At 38.8% G+C, this 27500-nt stretch overlaps 3 protein-coding genes across 5 annotated transcripts in view; 2 read left to right on the forward strand and 1 right to left on the reverse strand.

The window, feature by feature from the left end:
- Nucleotides 1-25: 25 nt before the first annotated feature.
- Nucleotides 26-3616, forward strand: bud23 (BUD23 rRNA methyltransferase and ribosome maturation factor). The gene is made up of 10 exons (XM_048161772.1): nucleotides 26-174; nucleotides 257-339; nucleotides 497-593; nucleotides 673-769; nucleotides 865-915; nucleotides 1217-1302; nucleotides 1400-1445; nucleotides 2793-2854; nucleotides 2959-3048; nucleotides 3355-3616. Exons 1-10 carry the CDS (start codon nucleotides 26-28, stop codon nucleotides 3407-3409), a joined length of 816 nt encoding a protein of 271 aa, XP_048017729.1. The 3' UTR covers nucleotides 3410-3616.
- Nucleotides 3617-5778: 2162 nt separating this feature from the next.
- Nucleotides 5779-27500, forward strand: part of stx1a (syntaxin 1A (brain)) — a 41254-nt gene continuing 19532 nt past the window's right edge. For all 3 annotated transcript variants that reach the window (XM_048161040.1, XM_048161042.1, XM_048161041.1), the window contains exons 1-3: nucleotides 5779-5931; nucleotides 23375-23449; nucleotides 24278-24377. In XM_048161040.1, the coding sequence (XP_048016997.1) occupies nucleotides 5902-5931; nucleotides 23375-23449; nucleotides 24278-24377 (205 nt within the window). In that variant the 5' untranslated portion in view covers nucleotides 5779-5901. The remainder of the gene's footprint in view (nucleotides 5932-23374; nucleotides 23450-24277; nucleotides 24378-27500) is intronic.
- On the reverse strand, nucleotides 12214-19103 carry LOC125248882. Its single transcript, XM_048161039.1, has 2 exons — nucleotides 18941-19103; nucleotides 12214-18738 (listed from the first exon to the last, which is right to left on the reverse strand). Exon 2 carries the CDS (start codon nucleotides 18495-18497, stop codon nucleotides 12735-12737), a length of 5763 nt encoding a protein of 1920 aa, XP_048016996.1. The 5' UTR covers nucleotides 18498-18738; nucleotides 18941-19103; the 3' UTR covers nucleotides 12214-12734.

Consider the following 27500-nt stretch of genomic DNA (forward strand, 5'->3'; position numbering starts at 1 on the left):
TGTGAATCATAAATTCATGCACACGATGCATGTAAGTGATCAGTGTCCGTCTGTCCATCCATCTGTCTCTCTCTGCAGCTCTCGGATCATAGAGATCCAGTCACAGATGTCGGAGCGAGCCGTGGAGCTGCTCAGTCTGCCGGACGATCAGCCCTGTTACCTGCTGGATGTGGGGTAAGCGCCGCTCTGTTACTCCATGAACGTGTGACACTGTTGAAGCCCTGTTCACCTGATTTATCCTGCTTGAATCCGTCAGCTGCGGCTCCGGACTCAGTGGAGATTATTTATCTGAGGTCGGTCACTACTGGGTTGGTGTGGACATCAGCACAGCCATGCTGGGTGAATATATACACACACACACACACACACACACACTGTTGACCAGCACGAGTCTGACTCACTTAGAGTCTGACTCAGATAGCATCAGATTGAAAGTAAAGGAACATGTCATGCCTGAATCAGTGTGACAGTAGATGGATCATGTGCTTCTGTGCAGATGTGGCCTTGCGGCGGGAGGTGGAGGGAGATCTGGTGCTGGGGGACATGGGTCAGGGGATGCCCTTCAGACCGGGCATGTTCGACGGCTGCATAAGGTATGAGCTCATGAAGAGTTGTGTAGAGCTGAAGGCAGGTTGTTTGGAGTCACATGTCACGTGTGTCCTGTTGCGTCAGTATTTCAGCACTGCAGTGGCTGTGTAACGCGGATAAGAAGACACACAGTCCTCCGAAGAGACTGTACCGCTTCTTCAGCACGCTGTACTCGGCTCTGGTGAGTTCGGTCAGCTGGGGTTTCATCAGCAGGAGCTGACAGACATGATGATGATGATGATGATGATGATGATGATGTTGTTGTTGTTGTTGTAGGCGAGAGGAGCGCGCGCCGTCTTCCAGATTTACCCTGAAAACTCAGAGCAGGTCGGGATCTCTGCTTTTTCTCATTTACAGTGATTAAATACAGATTATTTGAGTTCAGGCAAACCATTAAACAAGCATTATCTCTTAACATTTTGTTTTTCTTGTTCATTTCTGTTTCATATTTTAGTAGTAGTTTTGCTGTTTGTCTCTTAAGTAAAAGGTCTTTTTGTTTTTCTTTCTTAGATTTGTCATTGTGTGCTATATAGAAAGTAATATAAATCATATAATGTTCAAGTCCTGGTATTGTGCGATGACATTGAAACGCTCATCAGATGAGTTTGTTGTGTGGTTTTTCTCTCAGCTGGAGCTGATAACGGCTCAGGCCATGAAAGCCGGTTTCACGGGCGGTTTGGTTGTGGATTATCCCAACAGCAGCAAAGCCAAAAAGTAACTCCTTCAGCTTACATTTATCATCATTTAATATTTAATGGGAATGTGTCTAGTGTATTATATTGAGTGACACTGCAAATCTTTTTGTCTGCAGATTTTTCCTGTGTTTGTTTGCTGGTGTATCAGGTGTTTTGCCCAAGGTGTGTACAGCCTCAGTATGAACACACCAGAGGTTGCGTTAGACTTAAACATTGTCCGTCATTTTTATTACGTCATAATCTATTATTACCCGTCATTTTAATTTTCATATTTTAATTAGAATAACACATTTAAATGCTTTTATTTTTGTTCACATTTTCATTTTTAATTATGAACCTACAGGACGATATAGGCTTATGCATTTATTTTGAAGAACAGATTAACAGATTAGACTGCGTAACTTTTCATGTTCAACACCACACCCCGCAGCAATTTTAATATATTCTCATTTTTATGACCAATATCGATTCGTAAATCCCAGTCAATCTTTTGGTATATGTTGTTTTCAGTTGATGAATAAACAGTGCAGTGCGCCTCCTATCCAATAAATCGCAGTAGGCTTAAAGCTTTGTGTTGCTTTTGATACGAAACAAAGTCTCAGTTTTCAAATTCTGTCCATTGCATTAAGAAATTCAAGCAATAAATACTGTTTTGGCGCTCTTTAATGTGGCGTGATAGCTTCTGGGTACTCGCCTGTGCGTTATTAAATGCATAGCGAAAGATTCATGCCAGTTTAAAGGGGCTCTATGTAGGAATGAAATAGGTACTGCAGTCCAAATTCAAAATATTGTTTGCCCCGCCCCCTCGTTCAAAGACGCGGGTTGCCAGCTTGAGGACACGCAACAAGAGGGAGTGTGATTGATAATGAAAGCTGAGGAGACTTACACACTGTACGCTGATGAGTTGATTTATCTGTTTTAATATGCTGTCAGTCATAGAGATATTTAGATGGATTCAGAGGCTTTTTAGGCAAAGTACAATCTGCAGTTCTCTGACCCAGTTTGTTTGTTGGTTTCCATGGTTACAACACGCGGTGTTGGATAAACTGCAGCACACGGTTTCACAGAGACCAAAACAAAGACAGACATTCCGACACGGAACACACATTTCACAGTAGAATATCTGACTGTAACATTGTATCTCTGAGAAACAAGTAGGTGAACTTAGCATGTTTCCTAAATATCTGCAAACATATTAGGGTATTTTTATGCTTTATTAAAGAAAAAATCTTACATAGAGCCCCTTTAAGTTTGTTCTGGATCCAGTGCTCTGCTGCTACATTGGAGCGCACTTGCCACCAACTGGACAAGGGTGGGAATTACAGTTACAATTTACAATAGATCACCCTCAGTGTAATCTGTCAGATTTTCCATCATTGATTAAAAAATTCTGTCAATGACGGACAATTTTTGTTTAACGCGACCTCTGAAACACACACATTCTCTCTCTCTCACATTCACACACACACACACACACAGCGTGTTCATGAGCTTGTTTCTGTTTTCCAGGGTTTAGATTCAGAGGCGACTGACAGAGGCGTATCAACTCAGGCTCAGTTTACGTCACAGAGGTAAACCACACATGAAGACACATCAGTGCTCCTCAAATGCTTTCTTCTTCTATCCCAAAAAACGTTTCCGTCTTTAATTGGTTTTGTGCGCTTTCTCATGAAAGGTCCCGTTTCAAAAACATGAAAGGAAAGTCTGTGAAGAAGAGTAAGGACTGGATCATGGAGAAGAAGGAAAGACGGCGCCGGCAGGGGAAGTATGTTTCAGCTTTTGTTATTTTAAATAATGTCACTGTTTCAGCCGTGTGCGATATGAACACTTCTTTACTGTAGTGATCGACCGCTTTCACCATCACACTGAATATACGGGCTCTCGTCTTCAGTGGACAGGGCCTGTTTTATCATGTGACAGAGACGAGTCATTACGGATTTGGAAACTGGTCTTTAATGAAAGGCTGAGACACTGGGTCCTTTAAGAAAATGAAGGCACTATAGAGATGTTAGCGGTCGCTGCTCATCTGATTTATTGTGGATGTTCAGCTGTGTTGTGTTTCTTCTCTCAGGGACGTGAGGGCCGACACGAAGTACACGGGTCGTCACAGGAGACCTCACTTCTGAACGCTCAACAGGGTCATATGAGCGTCTACACAGACAGCAGACCGTCAGTCACACGCTCTGATCTGTACTGGCCAATCAGAAGCCAGAACCAGGACTATATATTACAAAACGATACAACGGCCATGTGGAGATACTTTATGGACTCCTTGTCTTATAGGAATTTATGCCTGAATTTACAGAAGCTTTAATAAACCAGATTTCATCTTCTCAGTTGTTGATTCATTAATAAGTGTGCATGTAAAGCAGGGCCGTAACCACCAGACACTGAGGGGGACGAGTGCTCCCGATAGTTAGAAATGGCCAAATGCATATTTACTCCTGTACAGTAGAGGGCGCCGCTCAAACAATCCTTTCAGCTGTGCTGTGATTCTGGAGCAAAGAAGAATAGATGCAGGAGAAGGAAGTTCAACACTCATATTTCTACATCTAATCTAAAGTCATTTCTGCTTATTAGTATGGGTGAATTAGATCGTTGAAGGTCAGCAGGTTAATAAAGTGAGATTAAATGCATAAAGTATGTTTGTGTAATTTACAGTTTTTTACAATCACTAGGACACATTTCTCAGTACTTAGGCACTTTTTCAACACTCTTCACACAGTTCTCCTGACCAATGTTCATCTTGGCACAGCAGTTTATTTCACTTTCAAAATGCACTAAATCTACCAAAACACTTCATTCATGTCTCAAATCAACTCATTCTTCCAGAACTCAAAGGTTTTCACCAGCAAACACACTTTATCAGTCATAAAACACAGACCTAAAAACACTAACATCAGGTAACCTTATACAATGTTTTGTAAAATTTCTTAACAACACAAGAATAACACTCTCTGTTGTTTATAATTCACTGCAGTTTGTTACATGGACCATGTTTACATTACAGTTCAAAATTATTCCCAAGTTTTCCCCTTTGAATGGATGATAGTGAAATTTAAAGACAGTTTCATCTATAGTTGCATTGATAGTATTTGAATTTTTAGAATCAGAATATATTTCATTACAATATTACTGTGGAAATGCAGCATATTTCTGTCTTTCTCAGTTTTGTGTTGTGTTATTGTTTTGAACTTCAGTCGAGCAGTTTTGAAAACAGTATGTGCAAATTGGCCTGTAGGTACACTGGGTTTTTGCATTTATTGTGTTGAAGTGAGAAAAAAAAAAAAATTAAATAAAAGATGTAGTCATTAAATGCATTCTATGCCAAAGCAATGAAAAATGACCCACAGTTAAGCTCACATTGATGCATGTTGTGCTCACTGTGTGAAGAGTTTTGATAAAGTGACCCGAGTATTGAGAAATGGGAAAATATTAATTACAGGTTTGCATAAAATTCTGAGATTGCATTTCACTGTTTTTATTAATTTTGAGGAATACTGAATGTTTTCAGTGTTTTAAATCATGCTCACATTCAGTCTAGAACTACAATAGCATCATGTTCACACAGCGACACACACCTCTGACCTTTATTCCTCTCTACATGAGGAGAGCAGTACTATCAGTCAATACATGAGGAAAAGTAACTTAGATGTTTTGTTTTAAATTGAAAAAGTAATGTGTTACTTTACTAGTTACTTGAAAAAGTAATCTGATTACGTAACTCAAGTTACTTACAATGTTTTACCTCCAACACTGGCTATAATAAATGATCTGTGGGGTATTTTGAGCTGAAACTTCACACACACATTCTGGAGACACCAGAGACTGATATTACATCTTGAGAAAGGGGCATTATAGATCCACTTTAATATCTGATGAATGTTTTATGATTGAAATATTCAGCAACAAACAGTAACATCCAGTGATGCAAACTACTCAACTTATTTTATGAAAATTTTTAATTGAAAACATGCTATTATTTGATTAATATGATATGATTAGTATAATTCATAACTAAATGTGACGAGACATTTTATGTTTTGTACATATTGGAGATAAAGTGTTGAGTTTAACAACTATTTATTTTCAAAGTTTGTGAAAATATAAAGTTGTACCTATTTATTGTGTGTCCCACTTTTTGAGCTTAGATATGAAAATTACTTTTCTGACTTAAATTGTTAAAAATCCTGAATTCTTCAGAGCACAGACTGAAGATTGGTATATTTTTAAATGGAACTGTCTTTTCTTTCTTTCTTTCTTTCTTTCTTTGTTAATTAATTAATTAGTTGTTATTTAATTGAAACTATTCTCAATTTGTTGTAAGGTGTGTGTGACTGTGTGTTAATTGAAAAAAAAGAAAAAAAAAAAAAAAGATTATTGTTGTTTATGTTGTGTATTTGTATGTAATTCCTTGATCTTTATGTAGACTAATTGCTATTCAAGCATTTAAAAAAAAAAAAAAAAAAAAAAAAAAAAAGATCTGTAGTGATGTGAACGCGCATCGCGCGCTCTAGAGTTAATGAGCGCGCCTCGCCTCTTTCGCCAGACGGATGTAACTTTAAAAATGACGCTGATCTCAGCGAGCGATAAACGCGTCAGACGGACTGAATGAAACATGAAGGACCGCACGCAGGAGCTCAGACATGTAAGTGTATCAGTTTATTCAGTCATGCTGAACTTGATATTGATGCTGTGATGGACAGACATGATTCATACTGACGCGTTTCCATACTGATCAGAAGTGTTTAGTGATGTTTAATGTTTGCCCTGTAATAGTTGTAATTATGAGAATGAGCATATATTTGTTTTATTACAAATATTTTCACACAAGTTCCTTTATGGCGTTGAGCTGAATGTGATCTGAAGAGAGGAAATGTTCATTCGTGAGTTTGTCTGCAGGTGAGAAGAGATGTGCTCTTTGAGACTGAAGTGTATGTTAATACTAAAATAAAAAGCTTATTTGTAATTGTAGATGACGTATAAAAGAACTAATTAAAGCTCATTTGCATCACTGTGAATGACAGTCAGAGCTGAAAACTGATTTAATAATCAAGTTGACTGAGCAGATGTGTTATATGATCAATGAAGTGATCTGAGTTGAGCACATAATCATTAACCAGTCTTTCCCTCACTATCACTGAACAAACAGAGGGCTAGAGAGTGATTCCTGATGTGTCTCATGTATTGACATACTGCCTTTAGTTCACTTCAGGTCCAAAACTGCAGCTCTCTGCTATCCGGTTATATGTGACACATTACATGAATCACTTGCTGGAAGTTGTAGAAAGCAGACCGTTAGTTGTGGTTTATCATCAGAACAGGTGATCGTTTCACAGATTAATGTTACATGGTTTCTCTCTTAAAACTGTCAGACAGTCGGGATGCAGATGCATATTCATGTTCATTAACAAAATAGCAGCATCTGTAAAAACTGTAACAGCCTCATTTTTAAAGAGTAAAATTTTATAGGGTAACATTTGGTCTTCCATAGTATTTGGATCAGATAACCACAGGTTAAACCATACATTGCACCTCACTGCCATGGTAAAGAGTAACTAGGCTATATGGTTTCTGTGCTGTTTGTTATGAATAACAGTAGCCTGAAGATAATTTGTGTAAATACAAATGCACAAAACTGCTATAGCTTTATAACAAAAAATACAGCAATTATATTACATTGCTCCTTTAATGTCATTAATAATATAATAAAATTCAGTATGAATATCCCATATTTCTGCCATGGTTTCAGTTAGTGTTAGTACATGGTAAATGTTGGTGATTTGTGGATTGAAAAGCCTTCTGACTGTGTCGTTTTGGCTCAATGTTTCCTCTTTTCCGTGTCAGTGTTGAGAATGTAATCTGACTTTAACCCTTTCATGCACAGAGGTCACTACAGTGGATAGCTATTCAAAAAGCATTTTCTTGCATATGCATGGGTTTTGATGGCATAGTTGCACATCAGAGTCTACAGTGGACCCTAGTGCTTCATCCTATACACTGACACCAAGTGGCAAGCTGTTTCCCTCCAAACCAAGATGGCCGATGGCCAGTCAGAAATGCCAAGTTGCTCTGGAATATCTATCCATTCTTTCTTTCCTAGGAGACTCTTGCATGTAAAAATGTTGTAGCATCAAGCAATATCGGAGTCATATCACAGCTAAATTTCCAAGAATTGAATTTAGATTAAGAGAAAAATGACCACTAAAGTGGACATCATGCATCACTAACCATTTCAGCTACAATTCATACTATTACTGTGACTGTTGTTCTTGAAAATACTTCATCTGCAGTCACCTTTTTGACTGTAAATAAATGTGTTTGTGTTATTAGAATGTGCATTAGAAATAGAATTTGCATTATCATCAAAAAGTAATCTGATTATGTAATGCACATTACTTGTAAAGCGTTACTTTACTCGTAACATCAAAAAAGTTACTTGTAATGCATTACTTGTAACATCAAAAAGTAATCTGATTACATAATGCACATTACTTACAATGCAATACGTTAGATCAGAAATTAAACTGATTACGTTAAAAACTGAAAGTATTCCTTACATCAAAAAGTAATCTGATTACATAATGCATGTTACTTTTAATGTATTACTTTACTCATTAGATCAAAAAGTAATCAGATTGCATTATGCATGTTACTTTTGATGCGTTACTTTACTGGTAACATCAAAAAGTAATCTGATTACATAATGCATGTTACTTTTAATGTATTACTTTACTCATTAGATCAAAAAGTAATCTGATTACATAATGCATGTTACTTTTAATGTATTACTTTACTCATTAGATCAAAAAGTAATCAGATTACATTATGCATGTTACTTTTGATGCGTTACTTTACTGGTAACATCAAAAAGTAATCTGATTACATAATGCACATTACTTACAGTGCAATACGTTAGATCAGAAATTAAACTGATTACGTTAAAAACTGAAAGTATTCCTTACATCAAAAAGTAATCTGATTACACAATGCATGTTACTTTTAATGTATTACTTTACTCATTAGATCAAAAAGTAATCAGATTGCATTATGCATGTTACTTTTGATGCGTTACTTTACTGGTAACATCAAAAAGTAATCTGATTACATAATGCATGTTACTTTTAATGTATTACTTTACTCATTAGATCAAAAAGTAATCAGATTACATTATGCATGTTACTTTTAATGTGTTACTTTACTGGTAACATCAAAAAGTAATCTGATTACATAATGCACATTACTTACAGTGCAATACGTTAGATCAGAAATTAAACTGATTACGTTAAAAACTGAAAGTATTCCTTACATCAAAAAGTAATCTGATTACACAATGCATGTTACTTTTAATGTATTACTTTACTCATTAGATCAAAAAGTAATCAGATTACATTATGCATGTTACTTTTAATATGTTACTTTACTGGTAACATCAAAAAGTAATCTGATTACGTAATTCACATTACTTGAAATGGATTAACTGGTAGATCAGAAAGTAAACTGATTGCGTAATGCATGTTATTTTAATGGATTACTTTACTCGTTAGATCAAAAAACAATCTGATTACGTAAATGATTTTTTTTTAATGAAATGAAATTAAAACTGCCAGTAGTTGGCACTTTCTTGGTCATTGTGTCAACAGTAATTTATTCAACCGATTCATTCAAAGGCTGATTCATTTTGGAATGACTCAAGTGACCGTCTTTTGCTGCATCGCAATTCACCTACTTAAACTATGCCCTAAAAGTATGTATTTAACGCTGCTGCGATAACCGCAATATTGTAATATTGCGATACTGACAAGCCAACCACAGAGGAATGCAAGCAACTGCCTCAATCACAATGTTCACGTGTTTTATTTTTTCATCAGGCTATGCCCTTCTTGTTTTACATTTCATACATGTATACTGAATGTTAAATTAGTAATGATAACATAAGTGAAGAACGTAATTTTCCCCACCAACTCTCTATATGGTTCTGTAGATTTGCATTAAACAAGACTAAACAGACAGTGAGTAAGAGAGAGAGATCGACTGAGTGCGTATGATTACCTGGCGCTCAAGTTAAAATGATTTCAACGCCTTGTTTAATTCATGAATGAATCAGCATTTTTGAATGTACTAGTTGAATGAACAGGTTAATGACTCACTCAAAGCCGCCACCTAGTGGCGTAACAATGTAACTGACTGACAGCCTGATACTGGTGAAATAGAAAGCCTAGTAAAGTCTTAGGAAGGCTCTCATCCAGTCAGATTCGAGGATCAGAACTAACTGTAATAAAAACAATAGCCCAGCAAGCTTATTGTCCGACTGATGTTCTGTTATGTGGACCTTTATTTTGACATTCTGTTCTGTTTCCATTAGTTCCTGTTTCCCTGCTCAGTTTAGTTTCAATTTCATTGGTTATTGATTATGTCCTCATTTGTTTATATAGTTACGTATTAATATGTTAATAGTTAATAGTTAAACTAGGTCTAGTTTACTCTCTTTTGTTCTGCCTCTGTTTTATATATTCCTGTGTTTCAGTTATTCTTGGTCAGTTCTTGTTTATGCATTGTGTGGTTTGCGTTATTCTCCGGCGTGTTTGTTCATTCAGAGGGTTTGGATTATTAATAAAGCCTGTTTTGTGTTTGAATCCCCTTCATCTTCATTCCTGCTGATCACATCATAAAACTTATTTATGTATAATTATTAATAATTATTCATATTAATGATAATTTAAATAAATGGTGGTTATATCAGATATCACAATATTCAGCCACAATATTGATTGATTTTTCTAACGCGTCATCTTGTGCTTGAATGGATTAAAACCACTTGAATGTTTAAATTGGCAAGACCTCAAAAACATGTGCCAATGATAAAGTTTTGTGGTGACACAAGTGACAGTTATTCTGTCAGCTGTCCCGGTCATCTTTCACACTGGCCCTGGACCATCGGCCAGTGCTTATTGTCAAGCCATGCATGCAGGACGGTCTGGACTGCCATCAGACTTCTCTGAAAGTGACATTTTAAGGGATGGAGCAAGATTACCAGATGGAAGGAGTGGATAGAGATTGCATGTATTGCATTAGGCGTTCATAATTTTGGAGCTGTGCATTAAGTACTTCAGTCTGATAAGCTATAGTAGCTCGAGATTCATTTAACTCTGCTGAATCCTGTTGAATTGAAGTCTTCTGTAAAAGATCAGGCAGAGGACCAGAGTGAGGATCAAAAATCCAAAAGAGAATTAGTGAGAAACAAACAAGGTCAAATTCCACAAAAAAAAAAAAATCAAGATCAAGAAAGGCTGATGAATCCAAAACAGCTGTTGAACAATGCATAAACAATGCAAAGGGAGATATTTTCTTTTACAGAAATCGCTGTTTAAGGACTACAACAAAGGGGGGTCTCCAGAATGTTTCCATCCAAGTGGCGTGATGACGTGATCCCTAAAAAAAGCATTAGGGGTTTGGACACAGAGCAGCTCATTTGTCCTGAATGCAACATTTTAGGGTCTATAAAAAAGATTGGTATAGTGACATTTTTGCAACAATCTTTAACACAAGCCTTGAACATGCAGTCAAGCCATTCGCAGTTTGACATGGCTGAGAACGTCTTTTAGTTAATCATCACTCTGTATTTAAATTGTGACAAATAGTGACAAAAAAGGGGGCAAAAAGCAATTTTATGTTTAGTTTTCTCCCCCCGGCTGTACCAAAAAGTGTCAAGTAGTGTCAAAAGTATCAAAACCGAGGTATGTACCGAACCATTATTTTTGTTTACCGTTACACCCGTACTTACCACACACAACAATGGTGGGAGTCAAGTGAACTTGGTCCATCTATACTGTCCGTGTCAGGCAGGTTTCCAAAGTAGCAACATCTTCAGAGGAACCGCTCAGCTCGCCCTCACCACTTTAAACTTTGTTACAGCATATAGGAACTGTTTGCTCTTGTTCACACCTACAGTATTTAAGCAGTTCAAGAGTCTTTCCCCTTCACATCCACACTGTGTGAAAGTTTCTTTAAGTGTAATTGCGATTCTTTTAAGTGAACTGCCATGTCCAGTTTGTTGAACCAAAATAGGCACTTTTCCAGGAGGAATTTTATATTTCCCCCTGGTTGAGTTGTTTATTCAAATAGTGGAAAAGGTTGTCTTCCATTAACTGACTATATTTTTAAGTGAGAATAACTTATTAGACAAGTTTCAGGCTGATTTTAGACAACATCACAGTACAGAGTCAGCTTTGCTCATCTTTTGTTAGCTGTGGATTCAGGTGCAATTCTGGTCCTCTTGGACCTCAGTGCGGCTTTTGACACCATTGACCATGCTATCTTACTAATGGTTGAGTAAATGTGTGTACCATATTGAATTGGTTTAAATCTCTGCGATAGAACATTTTCATAGGAGGTTGGGAATTTTTCTACCTCTTCTGTACCATTAACCTCAGGGATAAATGTTGGGCCCGCTTTTGTTTTCGCTCTGTTTGCTCCCTTTAGGCTTGATTTTTCGGGAAGCATAACATTTCGTACTATTTTTGTGTGGATGACACTCAGCTGTACCTCCCTTTGAAACACGGGGATAATTATGATGTACACTCTCTATTGCTGGCTGGCAGCCAATTTTCTAACAATGAATGACTCTAAAACTGAAAATTGTAGTTTTTGGATCACCATCTTCTATTATACAGATAAATTATGCAGGCATGTGACGGTATCAAATTTTCATGTTGCGATTAATTGCTGAAGCTTTTATCACGGTATACGGTATTATCACAATACTGAAATAAGCTGCAAAAAAAGTGTTGTAACAGGTTTAAGAACTCTTTTTGTAATAACAAAAAAAACTCTGAATGTTTAAATACAATAATACAATACACCAAAAATATAAAGTAACATTTTCAAACAGATTAACGTGCAAAAGAATTAGGCTATAAATGTACTGGCTTCGCACCCAGCAAGCTAAACACATCCACTCAATAAACAGTCTTGACACCGGAGTCGTCGTTTTGATTTACTGAATAAATGTGTAAAACTGTAAAACAACATAACACAGAAGGAATACATAAATAAAATGTCACATGGTAAACGTCCAGTCCAACAATGTTCACCAGAAGACAGTTGTACAAAATGATTGTACAATATAAATTTCCCAATGCTATAACATGAAAACATCTACATGTACTTCCTCGCAATCATAATATATTAACAATCAAAAATAATCAAACTCTACTTACAGGCAGTGCCTCGTTAAGAGTTGTTAATCCGATGGACTGACACAGCAAATTAAAGTGCGCTACCATGTGCTTTGCACGTTGTTCTTTTTGAACCCCAGAAACTGAATAAAACATATTCAATCTGCAGAATATAAAACTACCAGTAGAGGGAGCAAAAACACCAAAACAGGCAAAGCCAGAACACTCCCCGTCTGGTATCACAAAGATACCATATACCCTAGCAATTATTGGATTAAACAGCCTGATCTGAAGACACAAGGTATACTAACTCAGATATAGGTCTGTGATAGATTTTTGTTGTCCCATGCTGAACAGTTTTCACCTCCACTTTTCTCACAATACCGTCTGTACTGGGAACAGCCTTCACAATTATCCCCATCGGCCACTCGTTTCTTTTGACTTGTTTGTCTTTGAGCAGTACAATGTCGCCTTCTTTGATGTTTGGATGTTTGTGAAACCACTTGTGACGGTTCTGAAGTGTTCCAAGATACTCCTTCCGCCACCTATTCCAGAATGTTTCTGCTAATGTTTGAACCTGTTTCCATTGACATAGGAGCATGTCTTTCTTACTGAAATCTTCTTGTGGAGTTGGAGGATTACCAGCCTTTTGTGTCAAAAGCATAGATGGTGTTAGGATGAAGGGGAATTCAGAATCTGTGGAGACTGGGACTAGAGGCCGTGCATTAACGATGGCTGTGACCTCAGACATGAATGTCACTAAGACTTCATGTGTAAGCTGTGAGTACTTGTTTTTCAAGAGCATTGAATCCAAGATTCGCCTTGTTAGACCAATCATACGTTCCCAGGCGCCACCCATATGAGAAGAGTGTGGTGGGTTAAAAACCCAGGAACATCTTTGCTCAAGTAGGTATTCTCTCACCTCTGTTTGTTCGTTCTCGCTCATTTTAAGCTCTCTAGAGGCACCAACGAAATTCGTCCCACAATCGGAGCGCAGCTGCTTGGCAGGACCTCTAATAGAAAAGAATCTTCTGAGAGCGTTAATAAGACTTGAGGAAGTCATCGACTCAATCACCTCTATGTGAACTCCTCTGGTACACATGCAAGTGAACAACACTGCCCACCTCTTGCTGTTTGCTTGGCCACCCCTTGTGCGGCGTGAGATCACCTCCCATGGCCCAAAAACATCTAAGCCGACAAAGGAAAAGGGTGGATCCATTTGCAGCCTTTCTGCTGGCAGGTCAGCCATTTGTTGTTCCTCCACCTTGCCTCTTAGTTTACGGCAAGTAACACACCTCCGAATAATACTGCTAATGCATCGTTTAGCCCCAGTTATCCAAAAACCATTGGATCTTATGGTGCCCTCTGTAAGATGTCTGCCCTGATGTTGCACACGTTCATGAAAATGTCTGACCAGTAGGACTGTGATGTGATGGTGAGCCGGAATGATGAGGGGATTTGTTTCTTTATCTCCTATTTCTGCTTGTCTGATGCGTCCACCAACTCTCAGCAAACCATTGCTGTCGATGATTGGATTCAACTTCAAAAGTGGACTATGTGACGGAATTTCACTTGCAGAAGTGATGCATTTCATCTCATCTGTATACACTTCTTGTTGTACACTCTTGATGATGATTTCCTCTGCTTTCAGAAGATCACTTACAGATAAACCCCTTGAGCACCAATGCCAACCTGTGCACTGACTATCGTTACTTGGTCCTGTGAAACAATGAGCAATGTGATGCAGCCGTGCCACAGCTCTGACGACTGTTCTCCAGTCTGAGAATTGCTCAAATCTTTTGGTACCTAGATGATTCACTTCAATCTGCGTAGACAAGACTTTAACCTCTGAGCGAACTTCAACATCTTCCTCTGGGTCAATAAGATCATATGAGTTTGGGTGATCAAAGAGCTGCTCTGATGGATAGTGCAAAAATGAAGGTCCTGTGAGCCAGGTTGTGGCCTCAAGCTTAGAAGATGAAACAGAACGAGAGCCATGATCGGCAGGATTTTGTTCAGAAGAAACGTACCTCCACTGTTCAGGCTGAGAAGACTGTCTGATGCGCTGCACTCTGTTGTTCACATATATATGGAACCGTCTTGACTCGTTATAGATGTAGCCTAACACTACTCTACTATCTGTGTAGAACCTTATTCTATCTAGCTTTAGATGAATCTCTTCTGTGATGAGTTCAGTCAGTTCGACAGCCAGGACTGCAGCACATAGTTCCAGCCTAGGAACAGAAAGATCAGGCTTTGGAGCCAACCTCGCCTTGCCAAGAACAAAGCCAACCTCTGTTTTCCCATACTGATCCGAAGCTTTCAAGTATGCAACAGCTGAGATGGCCTTCATGGAGGCATCCGAGAAGACACATATTTCAGTGTGTTTGGCTTCAGAAAGAGGAATGGATACATACATGCGTGGAATGTTCAGACTTCTTAGGTCTTGCAGCGAATGACACCACTGTGCCCACTCTTCATGTCTGCTTTCAGGCAATGGTGTATCCCACTCATGTGTCTGCGATGAGAGTTCTCTTAAAAGTAAACGGCCCTGGATTGTGATAGGAGCTAGGAATCCAAGGGGATCGAACAAGCTATTCACTGTTGACAACACTCCTCTACGTGTGTATGGTTTTTCAGTGTCGGGCACTTGGAAGGTGAACGTATCCGACATTAGGTTCCACTGTACCCCCAAGCTTCGCTGATCAGGTAAGTCATCCGTGGAGAGGTCAAGGCATTTGATGTCCTTAGCCAAATCTTCATTTGGAAAGGCATCCATTACTTTGGCTCTGTTTGCAGCAATTTTATGAAGCCTGAGGTTTGAAGCAGCTAGTGCCTCTTGTGCTCTTTTAAGCACATTGATTGCCTCTTCCTCTGTAGGAAATGACTTTAAGGCATCATCTACATAGAAGTCTTGTTCAATGAATTTCCTCACATCAGTGCCATATTCTTTCTCTTCTTCTCTGGCAGCTCGGCGAATTCCATAAATGGCCACTGCCGGTGAAGGGCTATTTCCAAATACGTGAACTCGCATCCTGTAGTCCACAACCTCTTTAGACAGATCATTATCACGATGCCATAGAAAGCGTAAAACATCACGACAGTCCTCCCGGACCAAGAAGCAGTGAAACATCTGCTGTATGTCGGCTGTGATGGCAACAGGATCCTTTCGAAATCTTATGAGGACTCCTAACAGGCTATTGTTAAGGTCAGGGCCAGAAAGCAGTACATCATTGAGGGATACTCCATCAAACTGTGCACTAGAGTCAAATACAACTCGTATTTGGTCTGGTTTTTTTGGATGGTACACACCAAATGATGGAAGATACCAGCTCTCCTGACCATCTTGTAAAGGAGGAGCTAGCTCTGCATGGTTATTGTCAAGTATTCTCTGCATGAATTCTGTGAAGTCATCTCTCATCTTTGGTCGTTTGTCAAGGTTGCGACGAAGAGACATGAAACGTCTTGCTGCATACTCCCTGTTGTTGGGTAAGCGTCTCCTTGGCTCACGGAATGGCAATGGTGCTACCCAGCTGTTACTTGAGTCCTTGAAGAATTCCTTATCCATAATGTCCAGGAATAACTGATCCTCAACTGAAGGTGCAAATTTATTGTCATCTTTGGTCTGCTGAAACAAAGACTGACCAAGTCTGCAGCTTGATAGGCTAGGTTTGTGGAACTGGGTTTTCTCATTAAACGTCTCCTTCAGTACAATGTGATTATTGCATGGACTGAAGTAGCTTGGTCTGCCATTCTCTAAGATGTGTGTTCTCATGCAGTTCACCGGAGAGGGCTTGTGGCACTTTCCTAGACACACATTTCCCACAATGACCCAACCAAGGTCCAATTTTTGCGCATACGGAGCATCATGAGGACCGTTGAGTTGTTTGCGGACTTTATGTGCTCGTATTATGTCTCTTCCCAGCAGAAGCAGTATTTCAGCATTTGGATCAATAGGCGGTATCTTGTCTGCTATCTCTTTTAGGTGGCTGTGATGCAGGGCAGCAACTGCGGTTGGTATTTCATCTCGGTTATCTGGCATACTATTGCATTCGATGAGAGTAGGAAGTGGAAAATTGATCTCACCATCTGCAGACTCAATGATGAACCCTTGAGCTCTTCTTCCAGTTGCTTGGACTACTCCTGCACACGTCTTTAATGTGTACGGAGCAGAAGTTCCTTGCACATTGAAACTGTCAAAAAATTCTGATCTGGCCAAGGATCTATTGCTTTGCTCATCTATAATAGTGTAAATCCGCCTGCCTTGGTCAGGGCTGCCAGCAGGATAAACATTCACAAGGCATATTTTAGAGCATGACTTCTCACTAAAACCTTTGCCACAAATCTTGGTGCACTTTGATGACACATCTCCACCGCAGCACTCCTCTTCCTCCCCGCCATGCAGTGAAGGAGGTGTAGAATCAGAACGCCACGGCGCTGGGCCTGGATGGAGAGCAGCCAGGTGTTTGTCACTCTCACATTCAGAACATTTAATTGACACATCACAATTCTTAGCCACATGTTTGTTAGATGAGCAGCATCTGAAACAAATAGATAGCTCCCTTAAGATCCTTTTTCGTTCCTCTAATGGCTTTTCTCTGAAGCCTCTGCATTTCTTGAGAGGATGAGGTTTACGATGTATAGGACATTGCTTCTCAACCTCGTTGTTTCCTCTCTGAAGACTCTTGGTATGAGAAAGGTTAGAGGAGGACATCACATCCGTTTTATGGACTGAAACAGGTTTCTGAGCATGACTTTCATTATACCTGATCTTTCCACCAGGGTTTATGGAAAGTAAAGAAAAATTGAAGCTAGGATCGTTGCGTGCTCTTGCTTCTGCACATACAAATTCCACAAAGAAGGAGAATGGTGGGAAAGAAACTCCATAAGTGTACTTGTAGTGTGAACCCTGCATCATCCACTTTTCTTGTAGTCCAAAGGGCAACTTTTGCACAATAGGATTAACTCCTCTTGCTGTATCTAGATAAGTGAGCCCAGGTAGATCACCGCCATTCTTAGCTGCTTCAATCTCTGAAAGCAAGTCTCCTAATTCCCGGAGTTTATCATGGTCTTTAGCTGATATTTTTGGAAAAGTCTCTATTTTTGTGAAGAGAGCTTTTTCAATAGCTTCCGGAGATCCGTAGGTCATATCTAGCCTCTCCCAGATGAGTTCAAGACCAGCTGGTAAGTTCCTTACATTCACAGACTTAATGCGACGGGCATGATCTGCTGAATCTCTCCCCAGCCATCTAATCAATAAATCAAATTCCTCACCTGCTGTGAGATCAAGGTTCTTGGTGGCATTGAGAAATGATGATTTCCAGGCCAGATAGTTTTCCGGACGATCATCAAATTTGTTAAGCCCAGATGTCACTAGCTGATTTCGTGTTAAAAACTTAGCTAAGTCATACGTGGCTACATCATGACTAGAGTGATGAGTAGGATGATTCGTGTCTCGTCTAGGATGGTGCATGGGCGCAGCTGGACTCTTAGAAGGGTGTGAGAAGCTATGTGGAGAGTGGGGGAATGGAGGTTTACTCTGCTGCCTTTTCTCACTGCAACTGCATTGACTGGCATTCCAAGAGGACAGAACATGATACACCGGTGAAGAAGGCTTTTTCTCTCTATCATCCTCTATATTTTGGGGTAATTCAGGCTTTGAATTCTCTGGTACAGTATCACTAGGTTCACTATGTTGTTTTACATACTCTTCAGTACGTTGCCTAGGACTTTGCTGTGGAAGGTGGAGAGTTGAACTATGTTGTGATCTTTTTACCTCTAGATCTGCGACTGCAGCTTCCATGACTGCCGCTTCTGCCATTGCAGCTTCAGCCTCTCTCTCCTTTTCCATTACGTCTAATGTTGCTTCAAGGCGAGCTTTCTCTATTTTAATTTCCATTTCCCTCTTTGCAAATGAGGCTCTTGCCTGTGCAGCTTCCGCCTTTGCTCTTGCTTTAGTCGCTGCCATACTAACCGTGGACTTGCTGGAAGTCACGGAACGTCGAGATGAAGCTGACTGACTTTTGTCATCTTCCATGACTGGTCCGAAATATAAGCTTGATGGATTTTACCGTGTGGATACTCTGCAGTTGTCGTGTTAGCCTCTATGCCGTAGATGACAATAGCAGGTGAAATCCAGCTTCCAAGATAAACAGCTCTTGTATGAAGCTTGCCTTTTTACTGTACTGGCTTCGCACCCAGCAAGCTAAACACATCCACTCAATAAACAGTCTTGACACCGGAGTCGTCGTTTTGATTTACTGAATAAATGTGTAAAACTGTAAAACAACATAACACAGAAGGAATACATAAATAAAATGTCACATGGTAAACGTCCAGTCCAACAATGTTCACCAGAAGACAGTTGTACAAAATGATTGTACAATATAAATTTCCCAATGCTATAACATGAAAACATCTACATGTACTTCCTCGCAATCATAATATATTAACAATCAAAAATAATCAAACTCTACTTACAGGCAGTGCCTCGTTAAGAGTTGTTAATCCGATGGACTGACACAGCAAATTAAAGTGCGCTACCATGTGCTTTGCACGTTGTTCTTTTTGAACCCCAGAAACTGAATAAAACATATTCAATCTGCAGAATATAAAACTACCAGTAGAGGGAGCAAAAACACCAAAACAGGCAAAGCCAGAACAATAAAGATCAACAGGAAACACTTTACAATAAGATCTCATTATTTAATGCATTAACTAAGATTGAGCAATAGCTACATTTGTTTTTGCCAGCTTCAGTAGAGTTCCTTTTACATGGGCAAGAACTTTTTTGCATCATTTGTGCATCAGTTTCCTCTGGGAACTTAATCCACTGTATCAGAAATGTTGGAAGTGTTCGACTGTTGACTGTAGTCCGGGTGAGGCACCAACAGTTGAGTCTGGCCTTCAAAAACACACAAAATAATTATCTATAACACAATGTGAATGTTTTTATATTTCCAACCTTTTAGATGTTTTGGGCACAAGTTGCATTCTATACCACAATACATGACTTACATCTCAGCTTCCAAGCAGCAAGGTCTTTTCGGGCTTGAATTTATCATTATGTATATCATAGTAATCATAGTATGTCTCCACACTAAGGGATTGCAAAGTCTCTTCTAAAATATATTTTGTCACCTCTTGAAGGTCAGGAAAGACCTCAGTGATAGTGGTGTGTAAAATGTTCTCTCCAAGTCAGTCATTTCTGGAGTCAGGTAAGTAGTAATTAGACATTTAGCTTTCCTGTAGCTCAGTGGTTAGAGCATGGCACTAGCAATGCCAAGGTCATGGGTTCGATCCCAGGGATTGCACATACTCAGATACAAATGTATAGTATAATGGAATGTAAGTCGCTTTGGATAAAAGTGTCTGCCAAATGTAAAAAAAAAAATAGTGAAGTAACGCTGTACATATAAGAAGAGTTGTTACTTTTATATTTTTCAAATTGAATGTCATCATTTTAACTAAACATATATGAGCATATTGAGAATGGTTTCTCCACCACTGTGGCCAAGACTATCTTATTTCGACGACACTGTGTTTCAGCAGAATGACTTGCCATTAGTTTACAATGTATGTGTCACGCATTGCTCAGGACTGAACCAGGAGTAAACAAAATACTATTGATTAAACAGAGAGAAAAATAGGAGCTTTAGGAATTGTGAACACACATTTAACACAAACAATACTGTACAGGGAACTAACTCAAACTCAGAGCAAACAACGGAAACTAGATGGCACATAGGTCAAATCAGTAACTATATAAACCAACAAGAACATATGAAACTGGGTCAAACTAAACAGGCAAACAGGAACAGGGAAAACAGAACTAACATGACAGAATGTACACATTAAAAACAGATACAATCTACCAAGTTGTTAACGTTAACACATTGCAACCTGGTTCTGTGTTTCGTCACAGAGTGCAGACAGTGTTCATAATGATAGTCAGCTTCATGTATTTTCATCATAAAATACACAGCGGCGTCATTTTGAATTAAAATAATGAGTTCTCCAAACTCAATGGGCTAATAATTTTTTTGTCACAAGGAAATGACCCTTTATATTTATTTATTAAATGATTTATGATGTACCTTTATTTAAGTCTGTGGATAGATATGCTTGATTTCTGAAAAGCTAAACTCTCACCGCATGTTTAATTGTGTCACTGTAAATGATGGGTAAAAACTGTCACTGAAAGATATCCCTGAAACATCTGATGTTTTTTGGATAAAGTTCCTTTTAATGTTTTTCAGATGCCTGGCACATCTCTTGAAGTAGCTGTTTTTATTTAAGAAACGCATCGTCCATAATCTAATCAAGGGGCCAGATTTAAAAATCAGTGCTGCAAAAAGTGATGTTTTGGTTTTAATGGACTCTCAGGGAATAACTTGATTCTTGTTTCTAAATAATCATGGATTATAATGTCAGGATAGGATTTGTGAGAGCATCAGTTCCTTTGTACTTGAACTGCTTAATGCGCCGGTTCAAAATATGAAAATATAAGCCATTGCTTTCTCTTAATGAAGTACTTCAAGTACAATGCAAGTTCAGGCATTCTGGATCAATGAAGAACTGTTTGGACTTAAAGTTTTTGCCATCCCTTATGTCACCAAAATCATCTCGAGTCTCTTTCACAACATGATTTCTTCCATAATTCTGATTCCAGTAAACTACTAGTGTTTGTATGTAGTATGCAGACTTTGTCATATTTTCTGACAGGTCTGATATCTCTTGAATATGTTGTTCTCATTGGTCCCTGATGACAGAAAGAGAAAAGTCCTGAATTCTTTACACAATCAAACCTTTACAAACAACATCATCTGTTAGACACGTCTTTTTGTGAATGCAGTTTACTTAAAGTGTATTAATACTATTGTATTAATAGCTTTCAATATAAACACAATATTTGTTGGACAACATTAGGCAGGATGTTAAATTAATATTTTTAATGAGTAAATACCGATTTTTTTTTTCTAAATCCAAATAGAAAAATGTAGAAAATACAGAGATATATACCGCATATCGCCATTTAGCCAAAAAAATACTGAGATATGACTTTTTGGCCATATCGCCCAGCCCTAGGTGTTTATAATTATTTGGCAGGTTTTCAGGCAAAATGAGCCAAAAAAGAAAAAAAGAGATTTAACTAAAATAATTAAATGCTCATGAGAAGGACACAATACATTAGTACTAGAGACTGCAAAGTTAAAGCATGACCATTGGACAGTGAAATGCTCATTGGGTCAGCGGGGTCAGACAAAAACAGGTGGATAAGAAAAGACACATGTTAACTGCAAAAGAATTAAGGTGAAGAATTAAGTGTGAAACCATCAGGAACTCCTTTAGTCTCCAGCGACCACCATTTCCCAGAACTGAAACCTACCTGGAGTCTCCAGAAGTGCACAGGTGTCAGGATCTCAGAGACTTAGGTTAGGTGAAGAATCCTAAAAAATGACCCGCTCTTAATAAGAATCACAAGCTGAAGTGTTGTAAAATACATGAAGACTGGGTTTTTATAGGCCTTATAGACAGACAGATTGAGAGTGACTCCTTGAAGGACCAGCACCACATCCTATTGTACCACTGTTTGAAGAACTTTCAGAATATGGCAGTAATGTTGGAAGATCATTTTTAGTCCATCTCTGCAAGACTTTTCAGGATAGGAGATGGACTAAAAACGGACTCCCACACCTTACTGCCAGATTCAGAAAGATAAATTACTGCCTGTGATGATCTGCCTAACTTTTTGGTTCAGAAAAAAGAGGATATCAAGTTGCATATTGAACCTGGTTTATATGACCCATCGCTTACTTGTGTTACTTCTGTGGTATTCGATCCGTTTACACTTATTTCTCTTCGACCTTTAGCTGAGATAGTTGGCAAGTTGTAACTTACAAATTGCTGTCACAATGTTATCCCATCAAGAGTAAAGCAGACTTTTGATATTATTGGTCGGTTTGGAGTATACTGACTAGAAGTCTTACATCAGGAGTAGATCCAGCGAGTTTTAATTTTAATATTATACAGCCCCTTCTGTAAAAACAAACTTAGATTCTAGTTACCGTTTTTATGTATAGTCCTAGAAAAGGTTGCATTAAGTCAATTGCAGGCTTTTCTAGTTTAAAATAATATTTTCAAAATTTTTCAGACAGGGTTCAAAGCAAATGACAGCACAGAAATGGCCTTGTTAATGTTTTAAATATTTTGATTTCGATTGACTGGTAGCTCTGTGATTTTAGTCGTATTAGATCTCAGCACAGCGTTTGATACCATTGACCACAGTATTCTTGTCTCTCTCCTAGAATAGACGGTGGGAATCCGGGGCATGGCACTCGGATAGTTTAAGTCTTTTATTTTTAATAGGACGTTTTCAGATAATCTTGGTCAACATTACTCCAGAACGGCCTCATTGATTAGTGGTGTACCACAAGGATCTATCCTTGGCCCAATCCTGTTTTCATCATTTATGCTAATTTTATATTTCAAAAGCATGCAATATCTTTTCATTGCTCTGCAGATGACATTCAGGTGTACCTACCTTTATGGAAACGGGATAGGAGTTCAACTGAATCATTATTGAATTGTCTGCATGAAGTTAAATCATGGATGTCACTTAATTTCTTAAATTTAAATGAAAGCAAAACTGAAATAATTTGAGCTGGGGCTCCTGACCTTAAGATTAGCATCTTAGCATCTTCTCTGGGATCTTTTAAATGAAATCTGAAATTACATCTACTTGCATCAGCGTTTGGTTCACCTGGTATGCTTTCAAATCACTCTCGTGGTACTTTGATATCAAACACTGATTGGTCTGTGCAGCGCCGCTTCAAGACGAATACACCTAATGACAAGTTAATTATTTAAATAATAATGAATTGCGTAATGACTAGCTGTATTTCTGTTCATCAGGGAAAAGACCCAGAAGAGGAGGATGAGGTTGCTGTCGGCATTGAGAAGGGTTTCATGGACGAGTTCTTTGAGCAGGTTTGATATTTACATTGCTTATTTACTCATGAAATACACTGAAAAAATCCTCAAACTCATCCAGACTGTCAGGGCTTGGTTTGAAAGAAAGAGAGCTGAGGTGAGAGACTATTCACAAATGCTACTTTAATTTAATAGAAAAGACTAAGGCACTCAGGAGAAAAAGAGAAGATGAACAGGAACATAAACCAACACCATATATGACAAGAACATCAGAACTGGGCTGTCACTGATAACAGATTTTCACATGATTATCATGGCCAAATGAAGTAGTTAATAGTCTCTTGTTGGCCAGTTTAAAAGCAAAAAACAAAAAAATAAGCCCTGCAAATCAATAAAAGAACACATTATACACAGACACATCATATTTAACTGTATTTGATGATTTGTTAATTGCATTTAATATATTATACTTTCAATAAAGCATTTGCAATGGGTTTTAAAAGCTCTTTTTATGCATGTTTTCGCGGGGTTTTTGTCACATTTACACAGTTTTGACTACCATATACATTTGCATACTATGATTTAATTGAGTGGATAGTTTAGGTAAGACTGGTTTCACATATGATTGTGTTTCATGTAGGAGGCACAGTGCATTTCTCTGTTTGAGTTTCTAAGAAATGAGGTCTTTCTCTGGGTCTTGTTCCTTCTCCATAATGAGCATTCGCTGAGGTTAAAGTTTAAATGTTTTGAAACTGGTTGAAGCTAGAATGTGCTACGATTGTTCAGCTTCATGTCTGTTATCTGGCTTGTGTGGATGTGGGTGTTAATTTAGTGTTAATGAACAACACGTGTTTGATCAGTTGTGATCCCCCTCTTCTCTCTCAGGTGGAGGAGATTCGAGGGTTCATTGGCTCTCTGACAGAGAAAGTAGAAGAAGTGAAAAGAAACCACAGCGCCATCCTGGCCTCTCCAAACCCAGATGAGAGTAAGACCCTGTTACACATTCATAATCAAGTCATTAATTAGCAGACGCCATTAAAGTCCAAAATGCACATAGAAAAGATCACGGTCTGTCATTCAGCTTCACAGTTACAAACCATCGATGTGTCTCAGTAAGAACTGAAGTGAATTTTTCATAACAACAGATGTTATGAGTTGCATTGGTTGTGTGTAAAAGCTCAGTGTAAGCTCATTTGTATGCAGAGTCTGTAAAAACATTGGTTTGTTACTACATTGATATGTTTGCAAGGCAGCTGTATGACAAGTGTTGCACGACATACCTGTATTAGAAAGGTATCGCGATACCCTGCTGTTAAAGGATTAGTTCACTTCAGAATTAAAATGTCCTGATAATTGACTCTCCTCCATGTCATCCAAGATGTTCATGTCTTTCTTTCTTCAGTGGAAAGAAATGAAGGTTCTTGAGGAAAACATTCCAGGATTTTTCTCCATATAGTGGACTTCACTGGGGTTCAACGGGTTTAAGGTCCAAATGTCAGTTTCAGGGCAGCTTCAAAGAGCTCTACATGATCCCAGACGAGGAATAAGAGTCTTATCTAGAGAAACCATCGGACATTTTCTAAAAAAATAAAAATTATATACTTTTGAACCACAAATGCTCAGCTTGCACTGCTCTGTGATGCTCCACGCATGACGTAATCATGTTGGAAAGATCACGCGTGACGTAGGCAGAAGTACCGCGGTAGGGCGAAAAACTCCATCTCATTTTCTCCTCCAACTTCAAAATCATCCGACATCATTGTTTTACCTTTTTTTGTAAAGGCCAGTCTTTGTTTGCATGTTCGTTGTGTAAACACTGGATCAGTACTTCCACCTATGTCATGCGTGACCTTTCCAACATGATTACGTAATGCGTGGAGCATCACAGAGCAGTGCAAGATGAAAATTTGTGGTTAAAAAGTATATAATGTTTATTTTTTTTAGAAAATGTCTGATGGTTTCTCTAGATAAGACTCTTATTCCTCGTCTGGGATCATGTAGAGCTCTTTGAAGCTGCACTGAAACTGACATTTGGACCTTCAACCCGTTGAACCCCAGTGAAGTCCACTATATGGAGAAAAACCAGGCTGTGATGTCAAGTTAAAAATGTGAGAACTGATAGGCTATGTTGTGTATGTGCACAATGCGCCGGCACGATTTCTCCATTCAATCGCTGCGGGTACGTGACATGTGGGGTGAATACTCATATTCTGTTGTTTTATATGCCGTATTTGTATAAAACTAAAGCCTTGAAAATAACATTTTGGTATTTTTAATCGGTCACACCGAAATGAACATCCCTAATTTTAATCCAGTTCTCACTCTTCCAGCTGCTGCGCTGAAGGCGCACTCTCTGCTACACTAAACATGAGGTCGTGCGCACTCAGCCTCAGAAATGAGACGCAGCTATATCTATGCATGTGTTTGTTTTACCATCATCAGCTTCTCATGGTTTATTTTATTTAATGGATGTCCAAAGTATTAAAAGGAGGAGAAGCCTAAAACAGGCCCGAGGCCCAGCCCGCCTCTGAGCTATGACATGAAAATCGGGCAGAAATGCAGGGCTCTAAATGGTATGATTCTATGGTCGCGGGATCTAGGGGTGCTACAGCACCCCCTGCTGACGGAATGGGAATTTAAGATGATATGACGAGTTTGGTTTTTCAACATTTTTAATTTTCCACCTTTATTCTTAAAATTGTTATTTTGTATTTCGTTTTATTTGATTTTGTGGTTTGCAACTTAGAAATAAATATATTTCAAAAGTCGATCTGGCGTGAGTGACATGGCTACGCTAAAATTACAATATTCAAATGAGAAAACAAGCGAGCATTTACTCAGCTAACTATGGCGAGTCAAAGAAAAACATCCGATTTCTTTAAAAAAATACCAGAATCTAAAAAAATAAAATCTAAAAATCAATCTGAATCTGATAACAGAAGAACTGTTGATGATGGTCTCACTCATCGAGATGTTTACTCGGATCAGCAAATGAGCGGGATGGTAACGCTAACAGCAGGACTATCACAACACCTGAGCCTGGGCCCTCAGTATCACCACAACAAAATCAGGAGGGTAGGAACATTAACACAGTGCTGTCAGTCACGTAATCACGATTTTAAAAGTAAACAATTTAGGAGATGAATTTTCGTCTAATGTGGCAAAGATGGCGCTGCTTCATGGCGACATGGTGTTGCTCTCAGTTTTGTTTTTGGTTGGATTGTTTGTTGGGTTGTCGTTCAATAGATTGGCTCTGTTGCATATAAGAGACAGTATAATCGAATTTCAGCCCACACTGAATTTTTATTCAGAGGACTTTGTGGCCAGGCCGGTGGATACTGTTAGCGTAGAGGCCATACGGAAGAAAGAGAGGGTGACGAGCTGGCACATTGATTCGACTTAGGAATCAATCATTGAACACCGCTGCCAAGCATTTTACCTTTAATGTCCAGTCTCTTGTCCACAAACAGGATGATCTGACTTCTTGTTGTACACAGACAGGACAAGTGCTCTGTACATGTTTTACTGAGCCTGTTTGAATTCAGCGTTACAACAGCCAGGATTCTCCCTGTTCAGGGCAGACCGGACTTCAAGCTCAGTGAAGTGAAAAGGCAGTGGTGTATGTTTCTCTGTGAATCAGTGTTGGTGCACGGACACAAAGGTAATCTCAATGGCATGTTCCACCAACCTGGAATTTCTTACCATCAAACGCAGAAAGCCTAGAGACTTTACTTCTGTTATTTTGGTTGCTGTGTTCATCCCACATCAAGCAGCAGCTGCTGATGCAGCTCAACAGCTGGACGCTCATATTATGCAGTTAAAAACCTCATATCCGGATTCAACAGGGACTTCAATCATGTTGATTTGAGGAACACCATGCCCAGATTCATACAGCAAATTACAGCGATGACTAGGGGTAATAAGGTCCTAGACCATTGTTACAGTGTGTTTTCTAATGCCTTCCACTCTGTGTCTTCCCCACTGTTTATCATTGCAAATCTAAATGGATTTTGGAACGTCTGTATGAGATGATGATGATGGAATGGACCTACAATCTGCTGAAGGAAAGAGAGTGGGTGATGAGAAGAGACAACTGGATGAGCGACAG

Source organism: Megalobrama amblycephala, linkage group LG16 (genome assembly GCF_018812025.1).
Source record: "Megalobrama amblycephala isolate DHTTF-2021 linkage group LG16, ASM1881202v1, whole genome shotgun sequence".
In the NCBI taxonomy this organism is placed as follows: Eukaryota; Metazoa; Chordata; class Actinopteri; order Cypriniformes; family Xenocyprididae; genus Megalobrama; species Megalobrama amblycephala.

Bases quoted from the DNA above. Each gene is read 5' to 3' on its own strand.
- bud23 (XM_048161772.1), top strand. From the start codon at position 26: ATGCATGTAAGTGATCAGTGTCCGTCTGTCCATCCATCTGTCTCTCTC. The intron at 175-256 runs GTAAGCGCCGCT...TGAATCCGTCAG, and splicing joins TGTTACCTGCTGGATGTGGG to CTGCGGCTCCGGACTCAGTG. The intron at 770-864 runs GTGAGTTCGGTC...TTGTTGTTGTAG, and splicing joins GCACGCTGTACTCGGCTCTG to GCGAGAGGAGCGCGCGCCGT.
- LOC125248882 (XM_048161039.1), bottom strand. From the start codon at position 18,497: ATGGAAGATGACAAAAGTCAGTCAGCTTCATCTCGACGTTCCGTGACT.